Genomic DNA, 13,576 nt, shown 5'->3' with positions numbered 1-13,576 from the left:
AGCCTGTCTGTGACTGGTAGATTATTAAATCTACCTGCCACAGTGGCTGATGGACCAAAAGTTAGTTTTAGACCCTGTTGGAGGCCCACTTGTTGCTGCGTGTGGACCTCTGTGCCCTTTTGGATGTTCATGTCATCTGTCCACTTTATTTGGGCGGTGGCGTTCGGCACTCTGTAGACTTCTCACTTTGCTGACCCCTGTCCAAAAATAGTCTCTTGGCTTTGGGGCTCAGGCAGCAGTCCTCCCCAAAACCATTTTGGCCGCACCCTTCAGCACTGATGTGACTATGCCAGCCTACCCAAATATATCCCCTACCCTCATTTATCATCCCTCTCTCTCTTTCTTCTTACTTTTCCCCGTGGGCTGGGGGCAACTTTGTTTACTTTTCACCCTAATGTCTCAGGCAGCATGTATCCAGCCACTGTCTCTCTCTGGGTCAAGGGCAGCATGCTTTAGCCTTAAGTCTCTTACACTGTCTACCTGCCTATGGTCTGGTTCGGTCGCTTTAGCGGGTTTAGGAATGGGGGATGACTGTACTGTTGTTCCCTCTACCTAGTAGTTAACAGAGTAGAGACAGTGGGCCAGCTCCCTCTCGAAGTGTATGCTGCTGATACATCAGGTTTCTTCTCCACCCAGGACCAGAGGCTCTCTCCCTTCTTGGGAAAGTAGAAGTGAGCAAATCTACATTTCCACTAGACAAAATATCCTCTGCTGAAACCATCAATAAGAGATTAGGTGTGACGTCCCTTGGCCGGTACACAGTGTCCCTGATCTCGAAGGCAGGCTGCGGGCTGAATCGTAAAGCAACGCGCCATCACGCCTCAATGGGTGCTCCACTGCTACTACTCCAGCCTAGCTCACCTAGAGAATCCATGAAACACCTAGCGAATGGGGTTGTGTTAAAACCCCAACTGTTTGAACACATTTTGTTTCTGTAGGTTGTTATTGAGACCACACAAGCCAGGTTTTATTTTTATTTGTAATATATTAGGATCCCCATTAGCCAACATCAGTGGCGACAGCTAGTCTTACTGGGATACATGTTGGTAGTCCTCGCCTTCATTTAATCCCATATAGGAACACTCATCAGTATGCATGGGTCAGGTGCAGCATTGCTGGTCAGGATCTTTTGCATACAGAGCTTCTAGTCTGTACCCTCGGTGCCTGGCTGTTATGTGTGCTAGCCCATGTCTAATCAACATGCAGTCCAGGAAGGCAGGGAGAATGGAGGGGCAGCGGAGTGGAGGGGGAGGAGTGGAGAATGGGGAGCTGTATGGATCCACTGTTCCTGGCCTGATGCCAACAGGTCATTTTTAACAGCAGTCTGGGAAAACAAGGGGACCTTTTAGAGAGGGGGGAGAAAGGAGGGGGGAGGAAGGGGTAGAATGCTCAGGTCTACCCTGAATTTCAAACCTGTCTGGAATCCATTTAAGTGCACTAGTGACAATCTGGCTAGTGAGGCTATGTGCAGGGAGGCTGGCCACTCCTCTGTTCTATATTGTACAAGTCCTGAGCTTAGTCATGCGGTGCTCTCATGCTATGCAGCATGTTTCTGCCATCAGCACATTCACACTTAGCAGTTATCTTTTGGTTGGTACTTTAGACAAGGGGTTGTCAGACTGATGTAATATATTCATTGATTTTGTCGGGTAGTAGGGTGAATTACTCATCAGCCCAGATGTGAGTGGTAATGCCCAAGCTGTCTGCTTGCTGCTGCCTCAGGTAATGATTAGCAGCGCTTGTCTTTTAACCGGCGGTTCCTGAAGGCGGGTTAATGCGCCATGGGAGACGGAACGAAGGGGGAAAAACAAGGAAGGACGTACCTTCTCTACTGATCAGCCATCATCTGTTTCTCACTGTTGTTCTGCTGGTTCTTTTGCATATTGTTTTGATACACTAGATGCACACGCTGCTGCTACTGACAAAATTGTTTAACCAATTGGAATGGGATATTAAATCCTGGCCTCGGTGCAATTGTAAATGCGTCGGAACTCTCGATGCAGATTACACCAAATTCATTTCATGCCCCCTGCTCAAGTATTGACTCGAGCGCCCGGGCTGTCGCTAGATCTAGCCTATTTGTTCACACCTCTTGCTTCTGTTTCTCTGTTACAAGAGGGGAGGGGGATTTTAGCCCCCTAACTGCTTACTGACAGCTATGCATTGTTCGTGCGTTGCCTGGTAACGGCATGCATGTAGATGGTCTTGTGTTTAATAGATTAAAGGCTGGGGCTCTCTGGGCACTAGGTGTGTGTGTGTGTGTGTGTGTGGTAACGTGGCGGGGCGACACAGGCCAGGGCAGCCTCGCTCCAGACATCAGCCTCTCTGACTCCCTGCTCACTTCTTTCTCTCCTCCCCTTGCGTTAGGATGAGCCTCCACTGGGTCTGATGACTGAAAACGCCCTTCTCTTCTCCTCAAGTCCTGCCCCCCCCTTCATCGTCTGTGCTCCAACCCTATGCCAGAAAGCATTCTCTTGGCACCGCCTCTATGCTAGCAGGGGCTCAGTGACGGAACGTGTATTTACATATTTACACTCTTCTGGCCTCTCCCTCTCTTGCTCTTGCGTTCTTGTTCTCTCGCTCTTCTCTCCTTCACTCCCTAGTTCAGCCAATCAGGTGGATTGTGCAGAGGCCCTCTTCCAGCTCTCCTTTCTCTCTCTGCTCTGGAACCGGTGTGTGTTGTGTTCTGTACCGCTGACCTCTCCTCTCCCCCTTTTCTCTCTCTCATTCCCTTCTGGGTCAGCGAGCGCCGGATGAGATGTCCCTCATTCCTCACACAGCATTGTTGGTTTCCTTCCCTTGTCCTAGCCCAAGCCAAGCCAGCTGAGTGAAAGAGCCATCTCATCCCTCTTCAATGTAGGCTCCTACCCCCCCACCCCCTGCTGGAACTGTCCCCCTGGCCTCAGCACAAACAGGCCTGTGTGTTAGTTTTTACACCACCTTCTTGTTCCCTTGTAGGGACTGGAAGGCCACAGCCGCTCACTCTTATTAGCTGGAAGAGAGAGTTTAGTTCTGACGACACAACTACTCTGGTTCCTGTTTAGATCATCTTCAAAGAAGCTTGTTTGATGCTGATGGCATTGACCATGTGTTGGCTCGTTGCCTCTGGTCATTATAAATGGCATAGTGTTTTTAAATAACCTTTTCATATGCAATTTTCTTTTTATTTTTCTCTTTTAACCTTTTTTTTCCCTCACATTTTTTGGTATTCACTTGGATTTGACACAGCCTAACCGTTGTGGAGAATTGTTTGTGGTTTTTGTGGAGCATATCCTTAATGTTTGATCTGAGTTGTCTACCAGAGACTGACCAGTCCCTACAGTAGCTAGCCTGCATGTTGCAACCCTGTTCTCTAGTACAGCTGAACATACTGCATGGTCCATGCGCGAAGCAACGAGGGAGGGAGACTTTTTCACATGCTGCTATGTTCTGGGTTACTGGAGAGCACAGAGCACGGCCCACTAACAAACATGTGACTGGCCACTGCCCGACACACAGCCAAAAGAGAGCGAGAGAAGGAAGAGGAGAGGAGGATGGATATCAGTTGGCATCATTCAGGGTCTACTATGCTCTAGGGGCCTTCAAAGTGTTCACACCTCTTGAATTATTCCACATTTTGTTGTTTTACAGCCTGAATGAAAAGTAAGTGTATGTATGTATGTATGTATGTATGTAAAATCTCACACCTGTCTACACATAATGATAAAGTGAAAACTTGTCTTTAGAAAGTTTAGCTAATTTATTTGAAATTAAATTCAGAAATGCACTACATGACCAAAAGTATGTGGACACCTGCTTGTCGAACATCTCATTCCACAATCATGAGCATTAATATGGAGTTGGTTGCCCGTTTGCTGCTATAACAGCCTGCACTCTTCTGGGAAGGTTTTCCACTAGATGTTGGAACATTGCTGCAGGGACTTGCTTCCATTCAGCCACGAACATTAGTAAGGTTTGGCACTGATGTTGGGCTATTAGGCCTAGCTCGCAGTCAGCATTCCAATTCATCTCAATGGTGTTAGATGGGGTTGAGGTCAGGGTTCTATGCAGGTCAGTCAAGTTCTTCCACACCGATCTCGACAAACCGTTTCTGTATGGACTTCGCTTTGTGCACGGGGGGCATTGTCATGCTGAAACAGGAAAGGGCCTTCCACAAAGTTGGAAGCACAGAATCGTCTAGAATGTCATTGTATGCTGTAGCTTTAAGAGCCCGAACCATGAAAAACCAGATGCATGTTTTGGAATATTTGTATTCTGTACAGGCTTCCATCTTTTCACTCTCCCATTTTAGGTTAGTATTGTGGAGTAACTACAATGTTGATCCATCCTCAGTTTTCTCCTATCACTGCCATTGATTAAAACTCTAACTGTGGAAAAAGTCAAGGGGTGTGAATACTTTCTGAAGGCTCTGTATGTGGTCCTTGCCCTTAGTACCCCGATCCTGCCCCCTCTGGGTGTTTATTTTTAATATGACTGGGACTGCTTCTACGCCACTTTTCTAGGTGTGTGTGTGTGTGTGTGTGTGTGTGTGATTTAAAAACATTTTATATATATATATATATATATAACCATGGCCAAATTGGGATTGGAGGTAGGCATGGAACAGTTTGTATGCCTTGGTGTTTGGGTGTATTTGTCGAGTTGTTAGATCACTGTGAGAGATTTGTTTACGCTCTGTCTGTCCTCCAGGTCCGCTCCCCTAAATTAGTAAATAATTCCAATCGTGCCTATTTTGTCAAGCTGTTATACCGGGTAGACTTTGTTTACTTGATGTAGAGCAAACATCAGGGGGTTGGAGAAAGCGAGAAAGGACATTTTGTTTTTTTTCCCCCCCTATACATTTTATGACACCTAACAAATGGTGCTTTGCCACAGACTAAATAAATTACCTGCTTCTTCAGTGCCAGCTACTCCTCCCCTGTTCCCTGGTTAAATTAGTTGCTTTCTGTGCTATCGACGGATGAATTCCTTATGCCTGCCATTTACGTGTGTGTGTGTGTGTGTCTGCTGTTGTCATATCTGAGGAATGATGGAAAGGGGAGCAGATTGAATCCGCCGGCTGTTGGACAACTGCTCTGCTCTCCTGGCAACGGCTCTCATCTTTCGCTATCTAGGCCCATCTTCTCTCGCTCTTTCTGTCCTTCTCCCTACCTCCTTTTTTTTAAACATTTTTATTTTTTATTTTTTATCGCTGTCTCTCTCTCTGCTGAGGGAAACCACAGATCTAATCAGACTCATCCTGCCTTACTCATGCCCCCTGTGTGCCAGCCTCAGTGTCCACTGCCCAATTACCTCCCAACTACAAAGGAATTAAATGTTCCCATGTATAAAGGGATGCTCAGCAGCCTAAAGAGACTTTCTCCCCTCATGTTCTCTCTCCTTTGATAACTAACTGATATGAAAAGATGGGATGAGGTAACAGTGCAGTGGGTGAACCAGATGGGTGGATCATATTAGAATTCTGCTTTCACCTGTTGATGGAAACCACTGCGTGATTATGACAGCTTTCATACTGAACAGCTACTTTTGTTTTCTCACCTACTGAACTTAGTTGAATGCATTGACTGTAATTCACTCTGGATGAGAGTGTCTGCCACTACCCCTAGATTCACTCCTATACTGGTCTGAGATCAGATGAGACACTGGAAAAGTATTGTCCAATTCACAGACGTGTTTATTTAGTCTAGTCGCTGCGTGCGTGTCTGTCTGATTAATTTTCCCATGCCAAGCAGGCAGTGAGTCGCACTCTCCACATCCAAAATAGGACCAGACTGTGACCGAGACAACTTGTCCCAACCATGGGTGGCTGAGGGCCCCTTAAATGGGGAGGACGGGCTCATAGTAATGGCTGGAACTGAATAAATCAAATGTGTTTGATACTGTTCCATTCACTCCATTTCAGCCATTATGAGCTGTCCTCCCTCAGCAGCTTCTTGTGGTCCCAACCCTGACTGTCTGTCTCTCACTTTCTCTCTTGGTCTGCCACGCCATTCCAGCTGTGCCGGCAGACACTGAAACATGACAGACTTGTCTCAAAATCGTTTAATTTCTTCCCTAGGTTTCTCTTCTCCTCAATGGTCACTGATGGGCGAAATGATTGAAACCTAGATTTCCACCATAATAATTTTGCATGCCACGTTGGTTCAGATGGGGCGGCAGGGTCGCCTAGTGGTTGGTGTTGGACTAGTAACCGAAAGGTTGCATGTTCGAATCACCGAGCCGACAAGGTAAAAATCTGTCATTCTGCCCCTGAACTGGCAGTTAACCCACTGTTCCTAGGCTGTCATTGAAAATAAGAATTTGTTCTTAACTGACTTGCCTAGTAAAATAAATGTAAACATAAAAAATAAAAAAAAGAAGATCAGTGCTGTTTTGACATTACAGCACCATTTCTCATTCTTGGAAGCTTTTCATGTCTAATGTGCTCTAGAGTTGAGGTGTCTTTGTCATGACAACGGGCCGTACACGTGGCAACCTTCCAAAGACACACAGACAGTCACACCATCCACCTCCTCCCCCTGAGGCCAAGCAGTATTGTTAAGGTAGAGGTATGGAGACCGTCTAGACACTTGAGATATGCTCCGCTGCCATAATAGTTGTCTGGGTTTTGAGTGACTAGTTGTTTAGAGGAAACTGAAGGGCAGGCACCAGGGTTATGGGAGGGACAGACTCACTCCTCTAGGTTATTCAAAAAATAATTTAGGTCGCGCACGCCTTCTTTGTCTCTCTTCTACTTTGTTTCTAGCGCTCTCTTTTTCACTCACTCTCTCAAGTTGTCCTTTTTTAGTTGCCCTTTCTGTCCCCCCTTCTTCCCCCTCTGCCTGAGTAGCCTTTCCTCACACTCGGTTGTCATTACACACACCTAAACAGAGGTTAGGGCTTGGCGTCTGCCTGCCTTGATGTTTGACTCCCAGGTGGGGGGTGTGTGTGTGTGTGTGTGTGTGTGTGTGTGTGTGTGTGTGTGTGTGTGTGTGTGTGTGTGTGTGTGTGTGTGTGTGTGAGCCAGGTGCCATAGCGAGCGTGTGTTTATTGGGGAGCTAGGGGCCAAAAGCCACACAGAAGTAGCCTAGTCAGCTATAGATACCCTACCCCCAGACCTGCCTTTGGAGCCGCCACCACCACCAACCAGCCTTGTAAGCGTAGGAAGGCACCTCGCGTAATGACTATCTGTTCAGTAAATAATTTATCCCCCAATGTCTAGTAGTGGTCTGACGGTTTAGACTGGCCATGCATGCTGTCTGTCTGTATGTCTGACCTGGTTCAGCATCTATCTGAATCCCTCAAGTGGCTAGAAAGCTTTGAACTGACAGGCCTCCGTGCTGAGTTTAAAGAGCAATTTGTCTGTATCGACAGGTATAAATGAGGGCTGCAAAGTGAAAACAGATTTGAATTCCCAAAGTCTCATTTTGAAGTTGGAACTGCTACAGGTCTCAGTCAGAGTGATAGGCCTAGGCTGCTCCATCCTGCTCCAAGTAATACTCACTCAGCCTTAGCAACACAACCATACCATTAGACTGAACCTTTGGCGTAGAGGGAGAAAGAAGTGTAATAATAGAGATGGAAAAGGAGAAGAGGAAGAGAATAAATAGAGAAAGAAGTGTAACCATAGTGAGGGAAGAGGTAGCCTGGATAGAGAAATGGAGCGGGGGAAGCAACTTAAACTGACCCAGCTAGGTTCATAGTAAATCTGTAGGTCTTAACCAGCACAAAGCTCTTGGGGTTGTTGTTGTGAGAAGGTGAAAGTCTGGCACGCTCGCTCTTGATGACGTCTCACGTTTCATCTGCAAGTGTTCTGGCTGCAAACGTGCTGAGCAGGAAGGAAGCTGACTAAGGGGAAGTGAGAACGCGGGTGGTGAGGTGGATCACATCACCTCAGAGTGGGCTAGCGTTGTTTTGAACTGTTGACTTGTTTTTGATTAGTGTAGCAGACCGCATTGAGGTTTTTCTGTGCTGCACTAACTACTTATTTGTTGCATTTATGGTAACTGCTACACACACACACACTGTGAAATTGCGCTCTTGTATTGTAACATGCACTCTGTTCAGTTCCTTTTGTGGGGAAGAAAATCAGTGGTGTTAATCTCTCCTTTGTCCTCATGTTCCCTCCCACTCTTTCTTTCTACCTGAATCTCTGTTCCCTCCCTCTCCTTTCTCTCCTCCCACCCTCTTATAGCCTTGCAGTGTTACTGCCAGCGATGTCTCAACTCCACGTGCTCCACGGAAGGAGTTTGCTTCGTGTCCGTCAGGAAGTCTGGCAGCAGCATCACCGCCGAGAGCAGCATGTGTGTCCCAGAGAACGAGCTGATCCCACGTGACCGCCCCTTCATCTGTGCGCCCTCCACCAAGGACGACACTGGCATCTACCCCATGTGCTGCGCCACCGACTGGTGCAACAAGAACCCCGACCTCAGCGTCTTCCCAGGTCCTGTGTCGTCTGTGGGTGTCTCATAAATGCACACAGTAAACGAAGAACCCAAGCCTTTGCATTTATAAGGGCTAGACTGTAGGCCTCAGGGTTATTTATACATGGACCGTTCTACTCTACTGTGGAGTACTATCTAGGGTCCTGAAATTCAAATCTGGACCGCAAAGTAGAGCTGGGCGATATGGCAAAAAAAATCCACATCGAGATAAGTTGCCCAAATTGTTGTGAAAACAATAACTAGAACATTAAGTTTCTAACGTTAATATGCACCATTGTTTTTATAATCCTTTTAAAGTTCTATTACTACTAGTTTGATGGTTGTTGCCATCAACTGTCCCGTAACGATCACCCATATTAGCAAACTATTTCATTTCAAACTTCACATTTCTCTAGTATTAACCTGTTGGGGCTACGGGGCAGTATTTGCACGGCCAGATAAAAGACGTACCCGATTTAATCTGGTTACTACTCCTGCCCAGAAAAAAGAATATGCATATAATTAGTAGATTTGGATAGAAAACACTCTAAAGTTTCTAAAACTGTTTGAATGGTGTCTGTGAGTATAACAGAACTCATATGGCAGGCCAAAACCTGAGAAGATTCCATACAGGAAGTGCCCTGTCTGACAATTTATTGTCCTTCTGTAGCCTCTCTATCAAAAATACAGCATCTGTGCTGTAACGTGACATTTTCTAAGGCTTCCATTGGCTCTCAGAAGGTGCCAGACAGTGTAATGAGATGTCTGCTGTCTCTGGGCTAAGTACAGCAGCTCTGTTTGTTACTGGCCTGCCTGGGGACAGTGACACTGGAGATGCGCGTTCATGTGAATTCTCCATTTTGTTCTTTCAGTCTTTGAAAGAATACAACGTCGCCCGGTTGGAATATTATCGTTATTTTACGAGAAAAATAGTATAAAAATTGATTTTAAACAGCGTTTGACATGCTTCGAAGTACGGTAATGGAATATTTTGAATTTTTTTGTCACGAAATGCGCTCGCGTGTCACCCTTCGGCTTGTGACCTGAACGCACGAACAAAACGGAGCTATTTCAATATAACTATGGATTATTTGGAACCAAAACAACATTTGTTGTTGAAGTAGAAGTCCTGGGAGTGCATTCTGACGAAGAACAGCAAAGGTAATCCAATTTTTCTTATAGTAAATCTGAGTTTGGTGAGGGCCAAACTTGGTGGGTGTCAAATTTGCTAGCCGTGATGGCCGGGCTATCTACTCAGAATATTGCAAAATGTGCTTTCGCCGAAAAGCTATTTTAAAATCTGACACCGCGATTGCATAAAGGAGTTCTGTATCTATAATTCTTAAAATAATTATGTATTTTGTGAACGTTAATCGTGAGTAATTTAGTAAATTCACCGGTAGTTTTCGGTGGGTATGCTAGTTGCTAGTTCTGAACATCACAAAATAGTCGTATGTTTGAAAAATTTAAATTATTGCATTTGAGGTTTTTGTATTTCGTGCCACGCTGTTCCACTGGCTGTTGAATAGAGTGGGACGGTGACGTGCCACCTAGCCCATAGAGGTTAACACCCCGGCAGTCCTACATTCTAAGCTAGATGCCCTTAATCTCACACAAATCGCCAAAGGAACCAACCAGGTACAACCCTAAATCTGTAAACATGGGCACCCTCATAGATATTATCCTGACCAACTTGCCCTCCAAATACACCTCTGCTGTTTTCAACCAGTGTCACTGGCTGTTGAATTGATGATCTTCATCAGATGACACTCCTAAGACATTATGTTATACAATACATGCATGTTTTGTTCAAGTTCATATTTATATAAAAAAAAACAGCTTTTTAAATTGGCGTGTGATGTTCAGAAAATGTATCCCCACCGAAAACTTCCGGTGAATTTACTAAGTTACTCATCATAAACGTTGACAAAATACATAACAATTATTTTAAGAATTATAGATATAGAACTCCTTTATGCAATCGCTATGTCAGATTTTAAAATAGCTTTTCGGCGAAAGCACATTTTGCAATATTCTGAGTACATAGCTCAGCCATCACGGCTAGCTATTTTGACACCCGCCAACTTCGGGGCACGCTAAACTTAGTACTAGAAAAATTGTATTACCTTTGCTGATCTTCGTCAGAATGCACTCCCAGGACTGCTACTTCCACAAGAAATGTTGTTTTTGTTCCAAATAATCCATAGTTATGTCCAATACTGTTTTGTTCGTGCGTTCAGGTCACTATCCAAAGGGTAACGCGTGAGCGCATTTCGTGACAAAAAAATGTCAAAATGTTCCATTACTGTACTTAGAAGCATGTCATGCTGTTTAAAATCAATTTTTCTGGTATTTTTCTCGTAAAATAGAGATAATAATCCAACCGGACAATAGTGTATTCATTCAAAGAGGAAAAGAAAAAACAGCGTGGTCTTGTGAACGCGCATATCCAATCTCTTAGTCACCAGGCAGACCACTGAGAAACTGGGCTACCATACTCTGCCCAGAGACAGGAGACGCCTCAATCCGCTTTCTGAAGGCTTTAGAGAGCCAATGGAAGCCTTAGAAAGTGCAACGTAACCCCAGAGATACTGTAGTTTCGGCTACAAATTTTCAGACAGGCCACTTCCTGCTTGGAATTTTCTCAGGTTTTTTCCTGCCATATGAGTTCTGTTATACTCAGACACCATTCAAACAGTTTTGGAAACTTTAGAGTGTTTTCTATCCAAATCTACTAATACTATGCATATTCTCGTTTCTGGGCAAGAGTAGTAACCAGTTTAAATCGGGTACGTTTTTTTATCTGGCCGTGAAAATACTGCCCCCTAGCCCAGACAGGTTAAGCATATCCCAGTTTAGGTCGACGAACTCTGAAGATAGATGAGGGGCAATCAATTCACACAGGGCACAGCTGTGAGCTTGAGGGGGGTCTGTATCAGGCGGCAACAGTGAGACTTCTTTCTGGAGAGATTACTTTTTAACATTAGACGCTCAAACTGTTGGGCATAGACCTGGAACGTATGACAGAACTTTGCAAGCTGTCTCTGCAGTAGATTGCAACTCCTCCCCCTTTGGCAGTTCTATCTTGATGGAAAATGTTGTAGTTGGGTATGGAAATCTCAGAATTGATGGCCTTCCTAAGCCAGGATTCAGACACGGCAAGGACATCAGGGTTGGCGTAGTGTGCTAAAGCAGTGAGTAAAACAAACTTAGGGATGAGGCTTCTAATGTTAACATGTATGAAACCATGGCTTTTTCAATTACAGAAGTCAACAAATTAGAGTACCTGGGGACACGCAGGGCCTGGGTTAACCTCCACATCACCCGAGGAACAGAGGAGTAGGATGAGGGTACGGCTAAAGGCTATCAAAACTGGTCGTCTAGTGCGTTGGGGACAGCGAATAAAAGGAGCAGATTTCTGGGCGTGGTAGAATAGATTCAGGGCATAATGTGCAGACAGGGGTATGGTGGGGTGCGAAGAGTCGATGCAAGTAGTCCGGGTAGCCATTTTATCAATTGTTTAGCAGTCTTGTGGCTTGGGGGTAGAAGCTATTAAGGAGCCCTTTGAATCCAGACTTGGTGCTCCTGTACTGATTGCCATGCAGTAGCAGAGAGAACAGTCTATGACTTGGGTTGCTGGAGTCCTTGACAATTTTTAGAGCTTTCCTTTGACACCGCCTGTTAGAGGTCCTGGATGGCAGGAAGCTTGGCCCCAGTGATATACTGGGCCGTAAGCACTACCCTCTAGCGCCCTAATGGTTGGATGCAGAGCAGTTAACGTACCAGGCGGTGATGCAACCAGTCAGGATGCTATCAATGGTGCAGCGATATAACTTTTTGAGGATCTGGGGACTATACCAAAGCTTTTCAGTCTCCTGAGGGGGAATAGTCGATGTCGTGCCCTCTTCAAGAATGTCTTGCGGTGTTTGGACACCAAGGAACTTAAAGCGATCAATCCCCTCCACTACAGCCCTGTCGATGTGAATGGGGGCGTGCTCGGCACCTCCTTTTCCTATTGTCCACGATCATCTCCATTGTTTTGCTCACGTTGAGGGAGAGGTTGTTGTCCAGGCACCACACTGCCAGGTTGTTGACCACCTCCCTATAGGCGGTCTCATCGTTGTCGGTGATCAGGCCTACCACCGTTGTGGCAAACTTAACGATGGTGTTGGAGTCGTGCCTGGCCATGCAGTTGTGGGTGAACAGGGAGTACAGGAGGGGATTAACCTCTCTAGGGGAGGTGGGACGAAATCATCCCACACTATTCAACAGCCAGTGACAAATCAGAGCGCCAAATTTAAAACCACAAAATGTCATAATTCAAAGTTCTCAAACATAGGACTATTTTACACCATTTTATAGATACACTTCTCCTGAATCTAACCACGTTGTCCGATTTCCGAAAGGCTTTACAGCGAAAGCAAAACATTAGATTATGTTAGGAGAGTACATAGACACAAAAAAAACACACAGCCATTTCCAAGCAACTAGCATGCATCACAAATACCCAAAACACAGCTAAATGCAGCACTAACCTTGATCTTCATCAGATGACACTCCTAGGACATTATGTTATACAATACATGCATGTTTTGTTCAATCAAATTCATATTTATATCAAAAACCAGCTTTTTACATTAGCATGTGATGTTCAGAACTAGCATACCCATCGAACACTTCCGGTGAATTTACTAAATTACTCACGATAAACGTTGACAAAATACATAATTATTTTAAGAATTATAGATACAGAACTCCTTTATGCAATCGCTATGTCCGATTTTAAAATAGCTTTTCGGCGAAAGCACATTTTGCAATATTCTGAGTACATAGCCCAGGCATCACGGGCTCGCTATTTAGACACCCGGCAAGTTTAGCACTCACCATAATCATATTTACTATTATAAAAGTTTGATTACCTTTTGTTGTCTTCGTCAGAATGCACTCCCAGGTCTGCTACTTCAATAACAAATGTTGGTTTGGTCCAAAATAATCCATCGTTATATCCGAATACCGGCGTTTTGTTCGTGCGTTCCAGACACTATCCGAAATGGTAAAGAAGTGTCGCGCGCATGGCGCAATTCGTGACAATAAAATTCTAAATATTCCATTACCGTACTTCGAAGCATGTCAACCGCTGTTTAAAATCAATTTTTACGCCATTTTTCTCGTAG

At 45.1% G+C, this 13,576-nt stretch overlaps 1 protein-coding gene across 3 annotated transcripts in view; it reads left to right on the top strand.

The window, feature by feature from the left end:
• LOC106590284 (TGF-beta receptor type-1) overlaps nt 1-13,576 on the top strand; it is a 59,220-nt gene that overhangs the window by 21,765 nt on the left and 23,879 nt on the right. For all 3 annotated transcript variants that reach the window (XM_014181129.2, XM_014181127.2, XM_014181128.2), the window contains exon 2: nt 8,174-8,422. In XM_014181129.2, the coding sequence (XP_014036604.1) occupies nt 8,174-8,422 (249 nt within the window). The remainder of the gene's footprint in view (nt 1-8,173; nt 8,423-13,576) is intronic.

This window comes from Salmo salar, chromosome ssa29, assembly GCF_905237065.1.
Source record: "Salmo salar chromosome ssa29, Ssal_v3.1, whole genome shotgun sequence".
In the NCBI taxonomy this organism is placed as follows: domain Eukaryota; kingdom Metazoa; phylum Chordata; class Actinopteri; order Salmoniformes; family Salmonidae; genus Salmo; species Salmo salar.
This window is presented reverse-complemented; position numbering and strand designations above follow the sequence as displayed.